The sequence below is a fragment of the Phyllobates terribilis genome, unplaced genomic scaffold (genome assembly GCF_046119375.1).
Source record: "Phyllobates terribilis strain yellow unplaced genomic scaffold, ASM4611937v1 Scaffold_11__3_contigs__length_659146591, whole genome shotgun sequence".
NCBI classification, from domain to species: Eukaryota; Metazoa; Chordata; class Amphibia; order Anura; family Dendrobatidae; genus Phyllobates; species Phyllobates terribilis.
Window position 1 is genome coordinate 637,134,989 of NW_027362771.1, and position 19,561 is coordinate 637,154,549.

At 39.9% G+C, this 19,561-nt stretch overlaps 1 protein-coding gene across 4 annotated transcripts in view; it reads left to right on the top strand.

Annotated features, from left to right (window-relative positions):
- The window catches only part of LOC141167153 (uncharacterized), a 174,892-nt gene that overhangs the window by 139,091 nt on the left and 16,240 nt on the right, over positions 1 to 19,561 (top strand). For all 4 annotated transcript variants that reach the window (XM_073654543.1, XM_073654546.1, XM_073654545.1 and 1 more), the window contains 5 exons: positions 1,898 to 1,980; positions 2,923 to 2,981; positions 4,319 to 4,551; positions 4,768 to 5,039; positions 11,956 to 12,081. In XM_073654543.1, the coding sequence (XP_073510644.1) occupies positions 1,898 to 1,980; positions 2,923 to 2,981; positions 4,319 to 4,551; positions 4,768 to 5,039; positions 11,956 to 12,081 (773 nt within the window). The remainder of the gene's footprint in view (positions 1 to 1,897; positions 1,981 to 2,922; positions 2,982 to 4,318; positions 4,552 to 4,767; positions 5,040 to 11,955; positions 12,082 to 19,561) is intronic.

A 19,561-nucleotide genomic window follows, 5' to 3' on the forward strand; every position in this document is an offset into this window, starting at 1 on the left:
TGCAGTTTGATTTTCACAAACTGCCAGAATGGACAAGATGGAAACTAAAAAAAATTCCAACTTCTTCTCATTCAAGATAATCAGATTACACTGTTCTGACATTCTAATCAAATTCTGTAGAGGGTGTGATCAGAGTCTGATTAGCATAATTGTAACGATTTTCTCAGATGAGAGAAAATAAGGTCTTGTGACCCCGGCCTAAGTAGAGAAAAATCCTTCCTCTGGAATTTCAACAACCATTCGTTTTGTTTGTCAAAGAGACAAGACCCTTCCAGATGAGAATGATAGAAAACATGGGGGCTCACAGATGAGCTGAACATGCAAGGGTATAGGGCAGTTGTGAGAGATAACTGGAAAGCAAGTGATCACTCAGTAAACAGCTAACTAGTGATGAGCGAGCATGCTTGCCACTGCTCGGTACTCACCCGAGCATCTCAGTACTTGAGATGCTCGGAGCTCGCCGAGTACTTTCGAGCTGCTCGGGCGGGAGCTCGAGTCCCCGTCCTGCATGTTTGGCGCTATTTAGAGCACCAATCATGCAGGGATTGTCTGAAACTCACTGTAATGCTAGAGCCATGGTGGTTGTGGCATTACAGTGATTGCCCAAATCGATGGGAACATTGATCACAGTGAAACATGAAAAGCCGGCAATTCATCAGTGGCATACACCACTACCCGACAATTTAGAACAGAAAGAATAGAGCATCACATATAGATTAGATAGATAGAAACATGTCAGTCACATATATAATAAGTACAGTGATAGTGTTTATTACTGTACTTGTCATTTATTGTTAAAACAAAGGATTTATTAAAAAAAAAATTGGCATGGGGTTCCACGTAATTTTAGTCTCTAGCAGAGGTTAAGCAGACGGCTGGGGCAGATGTTTGAAGCCTGGGAAGGGAGTAATACCCACGGAGCTTCCCAGGCTACTAATATCAGCCCCCAGCTGAATACCTAGCCTTTACTAGCTATTAAAATGGAGGACCCCCCAAAAAATGACGTGGGGTCCCCCCTATTTTAACAGCTAGCAAAGGCTAGGCAGACAGCTGAGGGCTGATATTAATAGCCCAGGAAGGGTGCCATGAATATTGGCCTCCTCCCAGGCTAGAAACACCAGCCGTCAGCCACCCCAGAAATGGCGCATCCACAGGATGCGCCAATTCTGGCACTTAGCCTCGCTCTTCCCACTGCCCTGTAGTGGGACTTGGAACCTGTCCACACAGCCAAAAGTATCAATACCTGGTTAAAAACAACAGTATCATTGTGCTTGATTGGCCAGCAAACTCGCCTGACCTTAACCCCATAGAGAATCTATTAAAGAGAATCTATGGGGTATTGTCAAGAGGAAGATGAGAGTCACCGGACCCAACAATGCAGACGAGCTGAAGGCTGCTATTAAAGCCACCTGGGCTTCCATAACACCTCAGCAGGGCCACAGGCTGATCGCCGCCATGCCACATTGCTGCATTGATGCAGTAATTGATGCACAAGAAGCCCGACCAAGTATTGAGGGCATTTACTGAACAGACATTTCAGTAGGCCAACATTTCAGATTTTAAAATCATTTTTCAAGCTGTTGTTATAAAGTTTTCTAATTTACTGAGATAATGACTTCTGTGTTCTCATTGGCTGTAAGCCATAATCATCAACATTAACAGAAATAAACACGTGAAATAGATCCCTCTGTCTGTAATGACTGTATATAATATATGAGTTTCACTTTTTGTATTGAAGAAATTAAATAAATTCACTTTTTGATGATATTCTAATTTTGTGAGATGCACCTGTATGTGACATAGTGTAGCTGTGAGATAACATTTCACTGGACCATTTTTTAGAAAGATGTGCTTTGTTATATGGCTGACAAATATTTGATACTATTACTATTTACAGAAACATTTTACAAATCCATGATGACGGATATGAATTATTCTGAGTTCACAGACGATGAAATGAGCTGTGTATTGTGCGATAAGGTAACATTATTGTCATCACATGTAACAAGCATAGAGATGTTTCATGACCATCCGTAATCTAGAGTGTTAAGAAAACCTTTCTAGCATACTTACTAGATAGAAGCAAAATTCGAGTTCACCTGTGCATGCGGATTTCCTGGAAAATTATTTTTGGAAATTTATTCACCACAAATTTAATGTCCCTTAATATGTTCTGACATCTCTCTAGACCCCAGAGCATATTAATTGTGATATATAAAAAATAATTATACTCACCGCTCATGTCTCCGACCCCTCTGCTAGTCTTCACTAACATCAATTCGGTCCTCACCAAATTTTCTGATCCCTCATTATTTGTGTTGGAATCTTCAGACCTCTCACAGTACAATGGACTTCTGGGTACCACGGTCCCCAACAGAGACCTGCGCAAGTGACCGAGAGGTAAACAGCTTTATGACATCACAATGTACACTGTGACATATCTGCTGACCAGCACAGAACCATCCCAGTAGCCATAACTCCCAAAATTTTGGCACAATGTGCGAGGCCGGAAGGTTCCAAACCAAGCATGGGGGGGATCATAAGATACGGTGAGGACTATACAGGTGACAGGGAGTAGGGGAGAGGTGAGTCGTAAATAGAGATTTTAATTTTTTTATAATATTTTGATGGCCTATTACAGTTCAGAAAAATGCAGGAGAGTGGCTGCCATATTCCTGAATTCCCGAGTAAGCGAATTCCAAAAAAAGCCTTTTAGATAATTCGACAAAATACAAGTACAATTAAATTCCACTCAAATTTATTAGCTCCTTTCTAATACTTAATATTACATTTGGTGACATTGTTGCCGGAAGTGCTGCTGACCTCCTTTCCGGTATGATGTGCTTGTTAGTCTAACCCCTGAGTTTAAGACTGCAAATGAATATTATTGTTACTTCTCATTTTATTTTTTTCACCTAACAGTTAGGAAAAGTAATTACTGCAAGTGTAATTACCCCCACTATGAAGGGCAGAACATACTGGTAAGTCAGTGACCATTGTACTGAATAACAACTCACTGGTTCAGCTTTACAGATGTCTCAATACTTACCTTTTGTTAAATTTAGTTAATTTATCATGAAGCCATTTCAATGTAATATTTCTACTTGCTAGAAAAACTCCCAACAGTCTAAAAATAAAATTACAACCAATGGGTAGACACACATAGTGTAGATGCAAAAAGTATAGGCATCTCATGACAGAATATCAGAAATCATGTTTTCTTTTGAATCTGTAAATCGTGCGTCTTAATTAATCAAAACTAAATATAAGGAAGGAAACTTCTGTATATTTTTTAATCCCTTTCTAACTTTGCGATTTTCCATTTTTACGTTTTTTATTTCTCCTCCTTCTTCTTCTAAGTACCATAAATTTGTTAGTTTTCCTTCCATGTAGTCACATGAAGGCTTCTTTTTTGCTGGATGAGTTGTAGTTTTGTAGTTTTTAATGGCATTATTCATTTTGCCATTAAATATACTGGAAAAAGGGATACAAATACCAAAAGCAGTGAAATTATACAAAAAATGCAATTCTTAATTTTTCCTAAGTTTTGCTATACTGTTCATTGTGTTGTAAAAATTCCCGAAGAATATGGTTCTTCAGGTCAGTAGAATTACTACGATACCAAACAGATGCAGCCAAGTTTAACTTGACAAATAACAAATCATCTTCACAACTTGTCACTTCAAGGTGTTCACTTAAGAGTATGAATATAAACCAACATCGCTCAAACCATTGACCGACGCCAGGTTAGATATCAAATTCCATAGTTTTGTGCCTTGATGTCCCAGTGCTGAGTTATCTGTTCTAAAGTAAAGTTCTGAGACCCGTAACGGTTTCATTTTTTGGTTGATGGATCTCTGCGATGGCTTGATTATTTTACTCCTTGAAATGAGGAAAATTAAACAATAAACTTCAGCAAAAACCTGGAAACAGATTCCAACATTGCAACATATAAGTTATAGAAGGCGAGTGGGGCAAAATTTTTAACAAAACCCTAAAGCAAAATTAACTTTTAGTCCCAGGTAAATATATTAAATAAAAAAAAAATTGCCCCCAAAGATGGACAACCCATGGAGTATCTGACCATCCATGGTGTCATGATGTCCATTTCTAAGTGAAGCAATTGTGCTTGATAACACATGAGTTTAAAATGAACCTGAGGCCATTGATGGACTTTGCAAAGTATTTGGCAAGTTCTCTGTTTTTGAAGTCTTTGTATCAACAAGAATTCAGCATGTGGATGATTTCCACCAGACAGATTTTTGGCTCATTAAAGTTGATGTTCATGGAACGGATATACCCTGTTTCTATTTTTCAGTCTATCAATGGACTCTCCAGGACTATTCCGCTGCTCGGAGTCTGGGATCCAGTTCCTGGTTACAGAACCTGTGACTCTGAAATATGAGGTGGATTCATGGAGCAACTACACAGAGATCCTGCAGACTCTACCTGGAGAGTACGAGATCATTGGTCCTCTCTTCAACATAGAAACGGCCATAAAACCTAAAGTTGTGTCTGCGGTCTACCTCCCGCATTGGTTATGTGTAGGAGGTAATACTCTGAATTGTTACATATCATGACTTATAGACTTAAAGTATCAGAATGTTATTTCTGTATATTATAATCTAGGATGTCCTCACAGGAGACTGATAGAGCTATTTCACCAACTAAAATTACGGAGACAAAAATATTTGATTGAAAGTTATATTCTGGTTTTGCCAAACAATTTTTGATTCAATTGATTGTATTTTTAAATATTTTTTTTAGCTTTTAAAGGAAGGCAATCATTGTTAAAATGTTTCCACTACAAGGATGATGACGTGACTTTGGAAACACCTTCCAGATTAGAAGCAATGTATGCTGTGCTACAAAATCCCACTTTTTCCCGTTTTGGAGTCATTCTTTCCTCTTTGAAGAGAAGGAAAATCCGTTGTCATGGAATGGTCCTGATATTCTGTAACACTATTTTCAGAGATAATCAAAATCACGTGTATAGACTTCATCTATATCTACTGCCGAGGATTCGCACAGCGGAAAAGGTATCTCCTTAAATTCTTACTTATTATAGATGACCAGTATAATTTCATTTTTATGTTTATAAAGAACAAAGGAATCGGAACCAATATATTTTTATTTTTCTTAGGCCCGGGATTCCATTTGCTTGGATTTTACATTCACAACGTATGCTTTAGATTAGATTCATTAGTGGTTAGCACTGCAGCCTTGCAGCTCTGGGGTTCTGGGTTTAAATCCCACCAAGGACAACATCTGTAAGGAGTTTGTATGTTCTCCCAGTGTTTGTGTGGGTTTCCCCTAGGGACTCAAGGTTCCTCTCTTACTCCACAGACCAATAGGGAATTTAGATTTTGAGCCCCAATAGTGCCGATAGTGTCTGTAAAGCCATGGGGAATTAATAAGAGAGTAAAATAAATAAATATTAGATAATTGGGAAACACTAAAAATTGAACTTACAAAAAAACCCTGAAAATTGGAATAATCCGCCACAAATCTTATCGTTTTACGTTTTTACCTCCTCATATTCAAATATCTAAGTAAACCATAAGATATAATCAAACCTCTATCTATCTCTGTCTCAGGTCATCAGTGATTTTTATCTTCCATCCATCAGACCAATTTATGGCTGTGACACAACTGGATACATTACGAGTAGGGATGAGCGGACACGTGAAAGTTCGGGTTATGAGACCCGACCCAATCTTTAATCCAAAATTTGCTTTGGCTACTAGAACTTAAACCAGAAACTGAACCTCATTGATATGTATGTGGACCTGAACTTTGGAGCTGGAAAAAATTGAAGTGAAGCATGACAATGGCTCAGGAATATCTACAGTGAACAATGACAGTGTCTTTGCCATGCATACAGTGAAATATGGCAGTACTTCAGTGATGCCTGCAGTGAAGCATGTCAATGGCTCACTTTTACCTAGCGTGACGCATAAAGGTAGTTCAGTGATGCCAACAGTGAAGCATGGTGGGAACTGTTAAGATCTGTAACATGTACTAAGGAAAGATAGATGAAAGCTGTCCCTATAGTAAGACTAAGCTGAATCCCTACGATGTAGCGGGCTGCCTGTTCCTAGCAAACAGACCCGCCTTAATCCTCGGCAAGTCTGAATGAAGACCTATAGCATAAGGGGAGGGGTCCCTAAAAGAACTAAAGACTGGGACAAAAATGGGACACCTCCTAAGCAGAGAAGTTGTTGCAGAACACAAAAATACAAACTGACAAAAGGTACTAGAGGTCCCAGAATGACCAAGCTAACTGACAGAGAAAGGCACCGAAGCACCTGGCTAGAGAAACAGTGAAACACTGAAGTCCAGCACAGCCAAAAAGGTGGAGCTGGAATATCAAGGCAGATGGTCAAGTGACTGCAAAACACAAGATGGAAAAAAACAAACAGGATGGTTCTAACAGTACCCCCTCTTTTATGAGGATCCTCCGGATCCTCCAGGCCCAGGCCTATCCGGAAACCTCTTGTGGAAAGCTTTAACAAGCCTAGGAGCAGAAACATAATCTGTCGATACCCAGGAGTTGTCTTCGGGACCAAAATCCTTCCAGGAGACAAGATACTGTAATTACCCTCTATGCTCTGTAGAATTCAAGATACAAGAAATTTCATATTCGCCGTCTTCCACCACAGGAGGAACTGTGACAGTGGCATCCCTGTCTGATACAACAGCCTTTTTCAACAAGGAAACATGAAACACAGGATTAATCTTCCAGGAAGTAGGAACATCCAACCTAACTGCAGACGGGTTAACAACCTGAAGCACTTTAAATAGACTCACAAACTTAGGACCCAGTGTTTTAGGAGGAATCCTCAACCGCAGGTTCTTTGAGGACAACCAAACCATGTCACTCACAGTAAACAAAACCTCCCTACATTTTCTGTCAAAATACTTCTTGGACTTCTTGTTAGCCTCTTGAAGGTTGCAACGTACATTAGTCGAAACTCTTTCCAAATCACGGGAAAAATTTTCCTCCTCCGGCACCGCCGACAGCAATTTGGAGAACGAACCAAAAGACGGATGTCTCCCAGTACAACAAAAAAAAGGAGAACACCCAGCAGAGGAGGAAGTGTGGTTGTTAAGAGCAAATTCCACGAGAGGCAGAAACTCAGACCACACCTCTTAATTGTCCGCCACAAAATAATGCAAAAACTGTTAATCATCCTGGTTCTTTCTTTCAGTCTGTCCATTAGACTCAGGATGATACCCAGACAAAAATGACAAATGGACACCCAACCTGTCACAAAAAGCACGCGAAAAGCGAGCCACAAACTGAGGTCCTCTATCAGAAACGATATCCGTGGGAACGCCTTGAAGCTTGACAATCTCCTTAACAAACGCCTTAGAGAGTGTCTTGGCGCAGGACAACTTAATGAATGGAACCACATGACACATCTTACTAAAACGGTCCACGACCATCCAGATGACAGTAAAACCCTCGGACACAGGAATATCAGTAATAAAATCAATTGTGAGATGCGTCCAAGGCACACTAGGAACCTCCAGAGGGCAAAGCAACCCAGCAGCAGGAATATGTGAAGCCTTTGAACTAGCACACACAGTACATTTATGCACCCACTTGATGACTTATTTCTGCCATCCAGGCCACCAAAAACTGCGATTGATAAGTCTCTTTGTCTCTGAAATTCCTGGATGACCTGCCAACCGAGACTCATGACACTCCACAAACAAATCTCTACTAAATATTCTAGGCACGAACAACCTACCATGGGGAGTGTTAGATGGAGCATAATCTTGAGCTTTCAGAATCCCATCCTCCAAAACGGAGTCCAATGCCGCCACAACAACTCCTTTCTGTAAAATGCTCTGCTCTTCCTCGGCATCGACCGTAGGAGAGAAGCTGCGAGCTAAAGCATCGGCTTTAACATTGTTAGTACCAGGAATATAGGTAACAGAAAAATGAAACCAAGAAAAAAAGAGTGCCCACCTAGCTTGACGGGCATTCAAGCGCTTGTCAGCATCCAAATAGATCAAATTCTTATGATCTGTGAAAACCTGAATAGGAAATCTAGCGCCTTCCAAAAAATGTGACGCCAATGTTCAAATGCGAGTTTAATAGCCAGCAACTCCCGATTTCCAACATCATAATTAAGTTCGGTTTCTGAAAATTTTTTCAAAAAGAAGGCACAAGGATGTACTCCATCCCTGTTCTCCTGAGACAAAACTGCTCTGACCCCCACCAATGAAGCATCGATCTCGACCAAAAAAGGCTTGGTCTCATCAGGCTGCATAAGGATAGGGGCAGAACTGAACCTCTCTTTGAGATACTCAAACGCTTCAATGGCCTTAGTAGTCCACTGGACCATATTCGCACCTTTCCTGGTGAGATTGGTTAGAGGCTTAACAATTACAGAAAATTGCTTAATGAATTTCCGGTAATAATTGGCAAAACCAAAAAATCTCTGTTTAGATTTCAAACCAATAGGCCTAGGTTATTCCTGTACAGCCTGAACCTTGACAGAGTCCATCTCAAAGCCCTCGCTGGAGACAATGTAGCCCAAAAAACTAATTTTCTGCACAGCGAACTCACATTTCTCCAGCTTAGCAAAGAGTGAATTATCACTCAATAACTGCAAAACTTCACGTACACTCTGCCAATGGGACTCCAGATCTGGTGAATAAATCAAAATGTCATCCAAATACACAGCCACATTCTTACCAATCAAAGGTCTCAGGATATCATTAATAAGGTTCTGAAAAAATGCAGGTGCATTGGTAAGACCAAAAGGCATGACCAGATTCTCAAAATGACCTAACGGAGTGTTAAAAGCAGTTTTCCATTCATCACCCTCCTTCACGCATAACAAATTGTATGCCCCCCAAAGATCAATATTAGAAGATCACTTGGCCCCCACTAACTGTTTAAATAAGTCAGGAATTAACGGCAATGGGTAGGAATTGCATACGGTAATCTTATTAATTTCACGAAAATCCAGACATGGACGTAAACTCCCGTCCTTTTTTTTAACAAAGAAAAATCCAACTGCCACAGGCGACTTAGAAGGTCTATTGTGACCAGCAGCCAGGCTAGTCTGTATATATTCCTCCAAGGCCTTTCTTTCAGGGATAGACAGATTAAGCAAGCAACTTTTGGGAAGAGTAGCTCCAGGAACAAACTCAATGGCGCAATCATAATCCCTATGAGGAGGTAAAACTTGCGACTCTTCCTCCGAAAAAACCCTCCAAAAATCTTGAATAGGTACGGGTAATTCACCTTTTTCCACAGATGCAATGGGACCATTACAACATTTATCATAGCACTTCGGACTCTAAAACTTAATCACATTAGTAGACCAGTCCAATAAAGGATTGTGCAGTTTTAACCAAGGCAAACCTAGAACGACTGGAGAGGGTAAATTATCCAATACAACCATGGTCCAAAATTTCTTGGAGGACTCCATTGATAGTGAGGGGAAATACAGCAACCTTGTGAGTAATACATTTCAAGGGAGTGTTATCAATTGCAATCACAGAAATAGGTGATTACAAAGGTTTGGATTTGAAGTTGAGTTTTTCCAAAAACCCTTTATCAATCACATTAAGTGTTGAATCACAATCCACAAATACCTGAAATGCAATCAAATTTTCCTGCAAAGTAGTACTCCCTGAAAGAAATACTCCTGCAGAGCATAAACAAGCTATACAGGCGTACCTGACCTTTTTTTTTCTTTACTTAAACGAAGCTCACAATACTTAATCAAATGATCAGCTTTACCACAAAGACATAATCCCTCAGCGAACCTCCAATCTCTTTCCTGAGAGCGGAGTGACATCGCCCCAACCTCAATCGGTTTTTCGCTGTCTGAGCAGATTTTCTGGTGACTAGGACCTGACATTATAGGAGTCTTTACCTCATTCAGCCTGAACCTCAGCCTCCTGTCCACACAAACAGCTAATTGCATGGCAACCTGCAGAGTCTCAGGTGCAGGGAATGCAATTAGCAAATCCTTTACCTTTTCACTCAGACCAGCAAGAAATAAACATTTCAGAGCAGGATCATTCCATTTAACTTCTGAAGCCCATCTTCTGAAGTGTGTGCAATAATTTTCAACATCACCTGACCCTTGATTCAAACGCCTGAGTTCTGCCTCAGCAGATGAGATTCTATCAGGATCATCATATAATAGCCCCATAGCAGAAAAAATTATTCTACCGACCTTAAGCATGAATCATTAGGTTGGAGAGAAAAGGCCCACCCCTGTGGTTGATTGCGCAAAAGTGACATAATAAAACCAATGTGCTGTGATTCATTCCAGGAGGACCTTGGTCTCAAACAAAAATATAACAAACAAGTATTTTTAAAGGGAAAAAAATCTTGCTGTTTACCATAAAAAACATCAGGCAATCCTACCTTGGGTTCCACAAAATGCGCTTCAGAACAGCTACTTATGTGTTGCTGTAGCTCGGCCACCTCCAGAGACAATCCCTGCAAGTGTTGAGCCAAATTCTGGATGGAAACCATACTGATCCCCGAATTTCTTTCCTTTTAGTTTTTTGGGCTGGACTTACTGTTATGATCTGCAACATGTACTAAAGAAAGATAGGGGAAAGCTATCCCTACATTAAGACTAAGCTGAATCCCTACGATGTAGCGGGCTGCCTGCTTCTAGCGAACAGACCCGCCTTAGTCCTCGGCTAGTCTGAACGAAGACCTATAGCATAAGGGGAGGGGTCCCTAAAAGAACTAAGGACTGGGACAAAAATGGGACACCTCCTAAACAGAGAAGTTGTTGCAGAGCACAAAAAGTCAAACTGAAAAAAAGGTACTAGAGGTCCCAGAAGGACCAAGCAAACTGCCAAAGAAAGGCACCGAAGCACCTGGCTAGAGAAACAGTGAAACACTGAAGTCCAGCACAGCCAAAAGGGCGGAGCTGCAATATAAAGGCAGATGGTCACGTGACCGCAAAACACAATATGGAAAAAAAACAAACAGGAGGGTTCTAACAGGAACATTGTGATGCCTTTACTGAAGCATGTCAATGGCTTAGTTATGTTCTGGGCTGGAAACATGCAACATGTTGAGGGCAAGATAAATGTAATCAAATATCAGGACATCCTAGGAAAAAAACAACATGACTAATGTAAGGACGTTGAAGCTTAGGTGTCATTGCACCTTCCAACATATCAGTGATCCAAAACAATCCTCAAAGTCTACCCTGGTTTGGTTTCAGAAGAAATCCTGAAAGATTCTGGAATGGTTGTTAAAGTCGCCTGAACTGACTTCCATAGATAAACTTTGGTGGAAAAGTAAAACTTGGTTTCTGCATGTAAACCCAAGAATATTAGTGACTTGGAGGCCATAGTCCATGAGTAATAGGCTAAGAGTTCTCAAGAATGGTGCCCAAAGCTGGTATCTGGCTCTAAATCACATATAAGTTACATACCTGCCTCGTCTTCTGAGACTGGATCCTCCCTCTTCCCCCAAGGTCATTTCTCGTTGCTGTGCTCAGTGTCGGTATTTACAAGTGGGCAAAAAATAAAATCCCATAAATAATAACCATATAGCGCTTGATTTTTACAGACATATTGCAAAATTTCAACATAGAAAGTTGTATTTGTTCTTGTAAATTTTAATCCCTCCTGATGCTTAAGAACGGATGTCACATGGATGACCAAACAGATGAAAAATTGTCACTTTTTTCTTGGTAGAAAATGAAAAAAAAATTATATGCTTGTGTGAACTTAGCCTAGACCTAAGTTCTGCTTTGTACCTGCTGTTTTAACATTTTATTTCATGGCATTATAAAAAATATGTAGCTCTATATCGGAAAAAAAACAGGAATAAACTACTAATCCTCGTAAAGATTCACTTTACTAAGTATACAAGTTCGGAAACATAGTTAAAGTACACAAGATAATTATCAGAGTATAATTTTACTACTTTAACATTCTCATTTGACTCAGGCTGTGGTGAATGCGGAGAGAGAATCTTCATTCCAGAGAGTTCCTAAACCCCCACAGACAAAAAATATTTATTCTAAGAAGAATTACAAAGTTATAGGATCTCAAAATGCAGTTGTAGACCCACCGGTAAGTTCATGTAGAAAAATTCCTTGCGGCACTCACAAGTAAAAATATATATTTTTATTTTTTATTTAAATCACATTCACAGTACAAGGAGTACCTGCTAACATATGGTTGCACTGTGGCTCAGTGGTTAGCATTGCTTGCGTCCTGGGTTCAAATCCCACCAAGGACAAGATCCGTAAAGCATTTGTATGTTCTCCTCTTGTTTGCGTGAGTTTACTCCCACACTCCAAAGACATACAGTGACATGTAAAAGTTTGGGCACCCCTGGTCAAAATTACTGTTATTGTGAACAGTTAAGCAAGTTGAAGATGAAATGATCTCTAAAAAGCCTAAAGTTAGGATGACGCATTTCCTTTGTATTGTAGGCAAAAATAAAAAGTATATTGTCATTTTTAACATTTAAAAAATTACAAAACGGAAAATGGACCAATGCAAAAAATTTGGGCAACCTGCATGGTTAGTATCTAGTAGTGCCCCCTTTTTGAAAGTATTACAGCTTGTAAACACTTTTTGTAGCCAGACAAGAGTCAAATCTTGTTTGAGGTATTTCCATCCATTCTTCTTTGTACAATTCTTCCATTTCTGTGAGATTCCTGGGTTGTCTTGCATGTTCTACTATTTTGAGGTCTAACCAGAAATTTTCAATTATGTTCAGATCAGGAGACTGTGAGGGCCATTGTAAAAACCTTCAGCTTGTGCCTTTTGAGGTCGTCTATTGTGGATTTTGATGTGTGTTTAGGATCAATAACCATTTGTAGAAGACATCTTCTTTTCAACTGCAGCTTTTTTACAGATATTGTTATGTTTTGATCAAGAATTTGTTGAAATTTCATTGAATTCATTCTTCCCTCTACCCAAGAAATGTTCCCCGTTTCATTGGCTGGAACACAACCTAATACCAAAGTTAACCCACCCCCATGGTTAATGGTTGGCGAGATGTTAATTTCCTTAAATTCTCTGCCCTTTTTTCACCACACATACCTTTGATCATTCTGACCAGAGTTCTATTTTAACCTCATCAGTCACAGGACTCGTTTCCAAAATGCATCCGGTTTGTTTAGATGTTCTTTTACATACTTCTGACACTGAATTTTATATGAATTTTTACATGAGGATGCAGGAGAGGTTTTCTTCTAATGTCTCTTCCATGAAGGCCATACTTGTGCAGGTGTCTCTGAACAGTAGAACAATGTACCTCAACTCCAGGGTCTGCTAAATCTTTCTGAAGGTCTTTCGCACTCAAGCAGGGGTTCTGATTTGCCTCTCTAGCAAATCTACGAGCAGCTGTCACTGAAATTTTGCTTGGTCTTCCAGACCTTATCTTGACCTTCACTTTTCCTGTTAACTGTTGTTCCTTAATTACATTTTGAGCTGAAGAAAGAGCAACTTGAAAACGCTTTGCTATCTTCTTATAGCCTTCTCCTGCTTTGTGGGCCTCCACCATTTTCATTTTCCGAGTGCTAGGCAGCTGCTTACAAGAACCCATGCCTGATGTTTTTTGGAGTAAGAATAGAGGAGGCTGGGTTTTTAGAAAGCTGTGAATTTTGCATCACCTGGCCTTTACTAACGATAGTGAACAAGCCACAACCCTAATAGGTAGATAAGATCTGAAATTTGGTCAAAGTTATCTGAGCACACAAATCTCCAAGGATTCTCACTTTTGCATTGGCCCATTTTCCTTTTTGCAACTTTTAAAATGTTAAAAAATGACAATAAATTTTATTTTTGACTAAAATACAAAGGAAATGTATCATCTTTCACTTTAGGCCTTGAGTTTTGCACATCAAGAGGGGAAGATAGGGTAAATAGAGACCTGGGCATAAGTAATAAAATTGGGGGTGACATGGAGGGAGGGGTTAGGACAGTCAATAGAGAAAGCAGGAATAGTGATACAGAGAAATACATAAAGTGCATGTACACTAATCAGAAGCCTCACCAACATGATGTAGGAATTAGAATTAATATTGCTGGAAGAAAATTATGATATGGTGGGGATAACGGAGACATGGCTGAATGACAAATAACGAAGACATGGCAGGTCAAGAGCTATGACTGGGATGTTAATTTACAGAACTATAGTCTGTTCAGGATTAACTGTACAAATAAGCAAGGGGAGTGTGAAGACACATGGCCTTCCATGGGCGTATTACTACTCAAACAACACAGGGTGAGGGTAAAACAGCGTGGCAATACTTTATTGAATCACGAAATGGACAATAAACACAGAACAGTCCCAGGAAATACTCAAGATGATACAACATTACACAGTCTCACCCTTCCGCTTGTCCGTCTGGGATAGGACAATTGCAATTTTGGGACTTCCAGGGCCAACTACCTCAACCAGTGGCCTCCCGCTTTTGGCGGGTCCCCACAGAGAGAAGGTAGTGACAAGCTTAGGAAGCTGACAGTCCATTGAAGTGCAAAACCAGGAGACCCAAAGATCCCATCCTGGCCTCTCTGAGAGTTTCCATGGGGCCAGATGACTGGCCAGTCACAATATGGCTTCTCAGAATGTGGTTTTAGGCGACCAGAGAGTCCTACTCAGCAACCTCAAACAACATATCCATGGGGCCAGGTGACTTCATTGTGCCAACCTGGTCTCCCCAAATGTATTCATGGGCTCTCTTATGGTCAATGGAGCAGATCAGTATCTTTCCAGTCAGGGTCATATACCCTTAGGCTGGAATAATGTAGAATCCAAATCTCGGTCTATTTGGATAAAGCCATGCTACCAAGCTGATTTTGTGAAAAGAGTCCAATCTTTGATTGTCATTGTAAAGTCTTTTTCAATTCTCTGTTTCAAATCTGCCTGCTGCAGAGGCATATATTCCTTAAATAGTTCACAATTGTTCTTTCAAGTGTATATCCACAGGGCACGGGTTAGGGAGGGTATAATTCCACAGGTCTCAGGTCTCATTGTTTGAGCAATTAATCAATTTATATAGTTGGTATGGCAGGGGCTCTTGTAAATACACATCTTGCAGGCTTTAGCACAGTATGCAAATAGCATAGTAACAAACATCATTGTTTCCGAACCAAGTGAAGACAACATTCACGGTTATACAAATACTGGTCTGTCCTTCTTGACCCAACAAAGAAACACATGCCAGTCTGCACAAACACAATAGTGCTTTTTTCTTGGCCTAGCAAATCTAGAAGTCTGGCTGATTAAGATAAGAAGCTGTTTCATCACAGGGAGGGGTTTGTTTATATCTAAAGTCATCCTTAAAACTCATCCTACGTTATAATATATATGAGGGAAATTACATTGTAGAGTCCCTGTGGGTAGAGATAAGGGGAGGGAGAAAGAGCAATAAAATACTGATAGGGTTTGTTATAGATCTCTGAAGACAATGAAAGTGGCAGAACATATTCTCATTAAGCAAATAGACGAGGCAGAGAATCGGGGAGAAGTCATTATTATGGGGGACTTCAACTACCCTGATATAAATTTGGGAGTAAAAACTTGCAGATCCAGCAAAGGAAACTAACAATAATCAGAGACAATTTCACAACTGGTTTAGGGAGGCACTACTAGATCTAATATAACCAAGAGGCAGGACAGAATATCAAATAAATGGATTTGGGGGTCACTTGGGTAATAGTGATCAAATAATAAGTATTCATGTATCATTTAATAAGATGTACAGTAGAGGGGCTACAAGAACACTAAACTTCAGAAAGGCAAATGTCCTAAAGCTGAAAGATGATTTTAGGCCATGCCATCACTATCAGTATTCCGTCAGTATTTGGTCAATATTTTTTCTCATGAGTGGGAGCCAAAACCAGGAGTGGGTGATGAATGCAGAATTGGTGCACTTGTTTCTATTATACCTTTTCACAGATTGTTCCTTATCGGTTTTGACTTCCACTCCTGAGAAAAAACATTGACCAAATACTGATCAACTACTGATAGTAGGGCTGTTGCCTAAGTCTCATAAACTGTGTCAATGTCCTGAGTATTAAAAGGACAAAGCAAATGGCAGACTTTTGAAAGTATGCCAGTGCACAACATATACCCTATGAGAATAAATACGTGAGTAATAGGAGGACTAAATAGGGATGAAATAAATGAGCAAAAGAAAGAGTTTGGGGAATTAAAGCAAGAGGGAAGTAATGAGGCATTAAATGATTATAGAAAAAAATGTGTAAAATGCAAGTCAAAACAGCAAAGATTGAGACAGAGAGACTCATTACCAAAGAAAGAAAAAATAATCCTAAAATATTCTACAACTACTTAAATAGGAGGAAACTAAAAAAATGATAGTGCTGGCCCCTTTAAGAATAGTCTGGGTGAAATGGTGGAGGAGGATGAGGGAAAGGCCGATCTACTAAACACCTTCTCTACATTATTTATACCAGAAAATCCAACGACAGACAACATGATCAGGGAGACCAGAAATTCTCCATTGAAAATCACCTGATATCCCAGAAGGAAGTATGACGCCGCCTTAAAATCACTAAATCAGACAAATTCACAGGTCTGGATTATAGATGAGCGAACCTTATTATGTTTGGGTTCGTTGACTAAACCCAAAAATCAAAAAAAGCTTTGTGTTCGGGCACCCAAGCCAGAACATGAACCCGAACTGAGACCCAAACATCAGTAGTTTCCCACAGAGCAGGACACAGAGGCTTTGATCGGCAGTAACTACGTTACCACCGGTCACAGCGCTGCGGGATCATCTGTCAGATGACAGCGTGATCCCACAGCTGTGACAATGACCCACAGTAAAAAGCTTACCACAGGTCACAGGCGCCAGCTGATGAGACTACTTCTCCCTTCAGCCGGCGCATGCTCTCACTATTAACAGTGAGCGCAATCGCCGCTGATGAGAGGAGTAGTCTCTCATCAGCCGGCGCTTGTGCAGTGAAAATAAAAAAAAAATAATGAAAATGAATTAATTATTATTTAAATAAAAATAAAAAACACATTATTCTCACCAACACCTCATCCCCGATACCCTCGTCCCCTGTAAAAAATAAAAAACAACATATCCTTACCTTAACGCGTAATCCTTGATGCCCATGTCACTTGTAATAATGAAAAAATAATAAACCACCGTAATCCTCACCTATCCACCATAGTTCACGTAATCCACATTGTCCCATGCAGATCTCATTAACAGAACAGCCACATTGTGAGATGTGCCCGCAGTATATCATGATGAGCTGCCGTGAGAGAGGTCACTTGAGTTAATCAGCTGATGAACTCCTGTGACCTCACGACATCAACACTCCATGAGAGAATTCTCACGCAGTGCTGGTGACATAAGTGAGGTCATAGGATTATATCAGCTGTTGAACTCAAGTGACCTCTCTCACGGCAGCTCAGCTCTATACACTGCAGAAGCAATGACACTCCTGTCAGTGTATCACTGGCTGCCAGATAGAACAGTCACATCTCTGAATGTGACTGTTCTATGAATAATCTCATCGCCGTGGGACAATCTGTATTATTTCATCACTTCGAACAGGGAAGGATTATGATGCTCAGTGCCCCGCAGTGCCATCAATTATGTTAGCTGGATTCATAGAATCATAGAATAATAGAATGGTATAGTTGGAAGGGACATTCTGGGTCATCTGGTCCAACCCCCTGCTCAAAGCAGTATTCACTAAATCATCTCAGACAGATATCTGTCCAGCCTCTTTTTGAAGACGTCAATTGAAGGGGAATTCACCACCTCTCATGGACGCCTGTTCCACTCATTGATCACCCTAACTGTCAAAAAGTTTTTTCTAATATCTAATCTGTGTCTCCTCCCATTCAGTTTCATCCCATTGCTTCTAGTCTTTCCTTGTGCAAATGAGAATAAAGGTGATCCTTCCAAGAATTTTCAAAGATTATGGAGAGTGGTTCTAAAATTTCTTCTACCATCTCATTCAGTTCTCTGCGATGTAATTCATCTGGACCTGGAGACTTGAACTCATTTATGTTAGCTAAATATTCCCTCACAATCTCTCTGTTTACACATAACTTGGATTCTTCTATTCCTTTAATGGGACAGTGAAGATCATTTGATGTTACATTTTCTTTCTGAGAGAAAACTGATGCAAAATAGGAATTAAAAAGTTCGGCCTTCTCAACATCCTTTCTTACCATTTTACCATTTCATACTGTAAAAATCCTATAGCATCTTTGACTTTTCTTTTACTTTTGACATACCCCCAAATCCTTATTTATTGCTTTTGACATCTCTTGCAAGCCTTAATTCATTGTCAGCTTTCGCTAACCTGATACGTGCCCTACAGGTTCTGCAGACTGCATTATAATCTTCTTTAGATATGCCTCCCTCTTTCCATTTGATAAGCATTTCTTTCTTTCTCTTTAGCATGTGTTTAAGTTCTGTGTTCATCCCTCCTGGTTTCCTTAAATGCTTCCCATTCTTCCTACTTTTCGGGATAGTTAATGATCGTGCTTTGAGAATCTCATTTTTAAAAATTTCCCATCCTTCCTGGACATTTTTGTCCTTAACGACATCCAGCCATTAGATCACATCTATTCTCTTTCTGAGTCGCTTAAAATCTGTGTTTCTGAAATCTAACTTTGAAGTTTGAGTCTTCACATGTCTTCCTCTTCTACTTATCCAAAATTCTATAATAGCATGATCTCTGCCTCCTAGGGTTCCAGCCACTTTTACCTCCTCAACCATTTCCTCCCTGCTTATGAGGATTGGATCCAAAGTAGCAGATCCCCTTGTTTTCTCCCCTATCTTTTGGAAGATAAAGTTGTCAGCAAGAGAGGATAAGAATGTGCTTGACCTTGAGAGAGATTCCCAACAAATGTCTGAAATCTCCCATGACCACTACGTCATATTTTTCAGAGAACTTGGTCATTTGATGCATAAAGAGTTCATCCATCTCTTCAGCTTGCCTAGGTGGCCTGTAGTAAATGCCTACAATGGTGTCCTTTCCGTTATTCTCTCCTTGTATTCTTACCCAAACAGTTTCCATAGAACTCCCAGTCTCTGAAGCTTCAATCTCTGTGCAGATATACGCTTTTCTAACATACAATGCAACACCTCCTCCTCGTTTATCAAGTCTGTTTCTTGCAGATAAGTTGTATCCTTTAAGCCTTGAATTCCAATCATGTGTATCGTCCCACCAAGTTTCAGTGATTCCAATGACATCATATTCCTTTTCCTGCGTTAGTAGTTCCAATTCTCCTTTTTTGTTGCCCATGCTTTGAGCATTTGTATAAAAACATTTTAGTTTATTTTATTATTTAGATTTTTTTGTCTTTGTTCTTTCTTTCCACTTTCAGTAGCAGAGATCTCAATAGTATTTGTCAGCTGTATATCTTTTTCTGTCCTTCTACTTCCCTTCCCACATTGGTCTAGTTTAAAGCTCTCCTGATTAGTGTAGCAAGGTGACTTCCAAATACATGTTTTCCAGTCTTCGTAAGGTGCACCCCATCTCTAGCAAGTAGTCCATCATATAGGTAAGTCATTCCGTGATCCAGAAATCCAAATCCTTG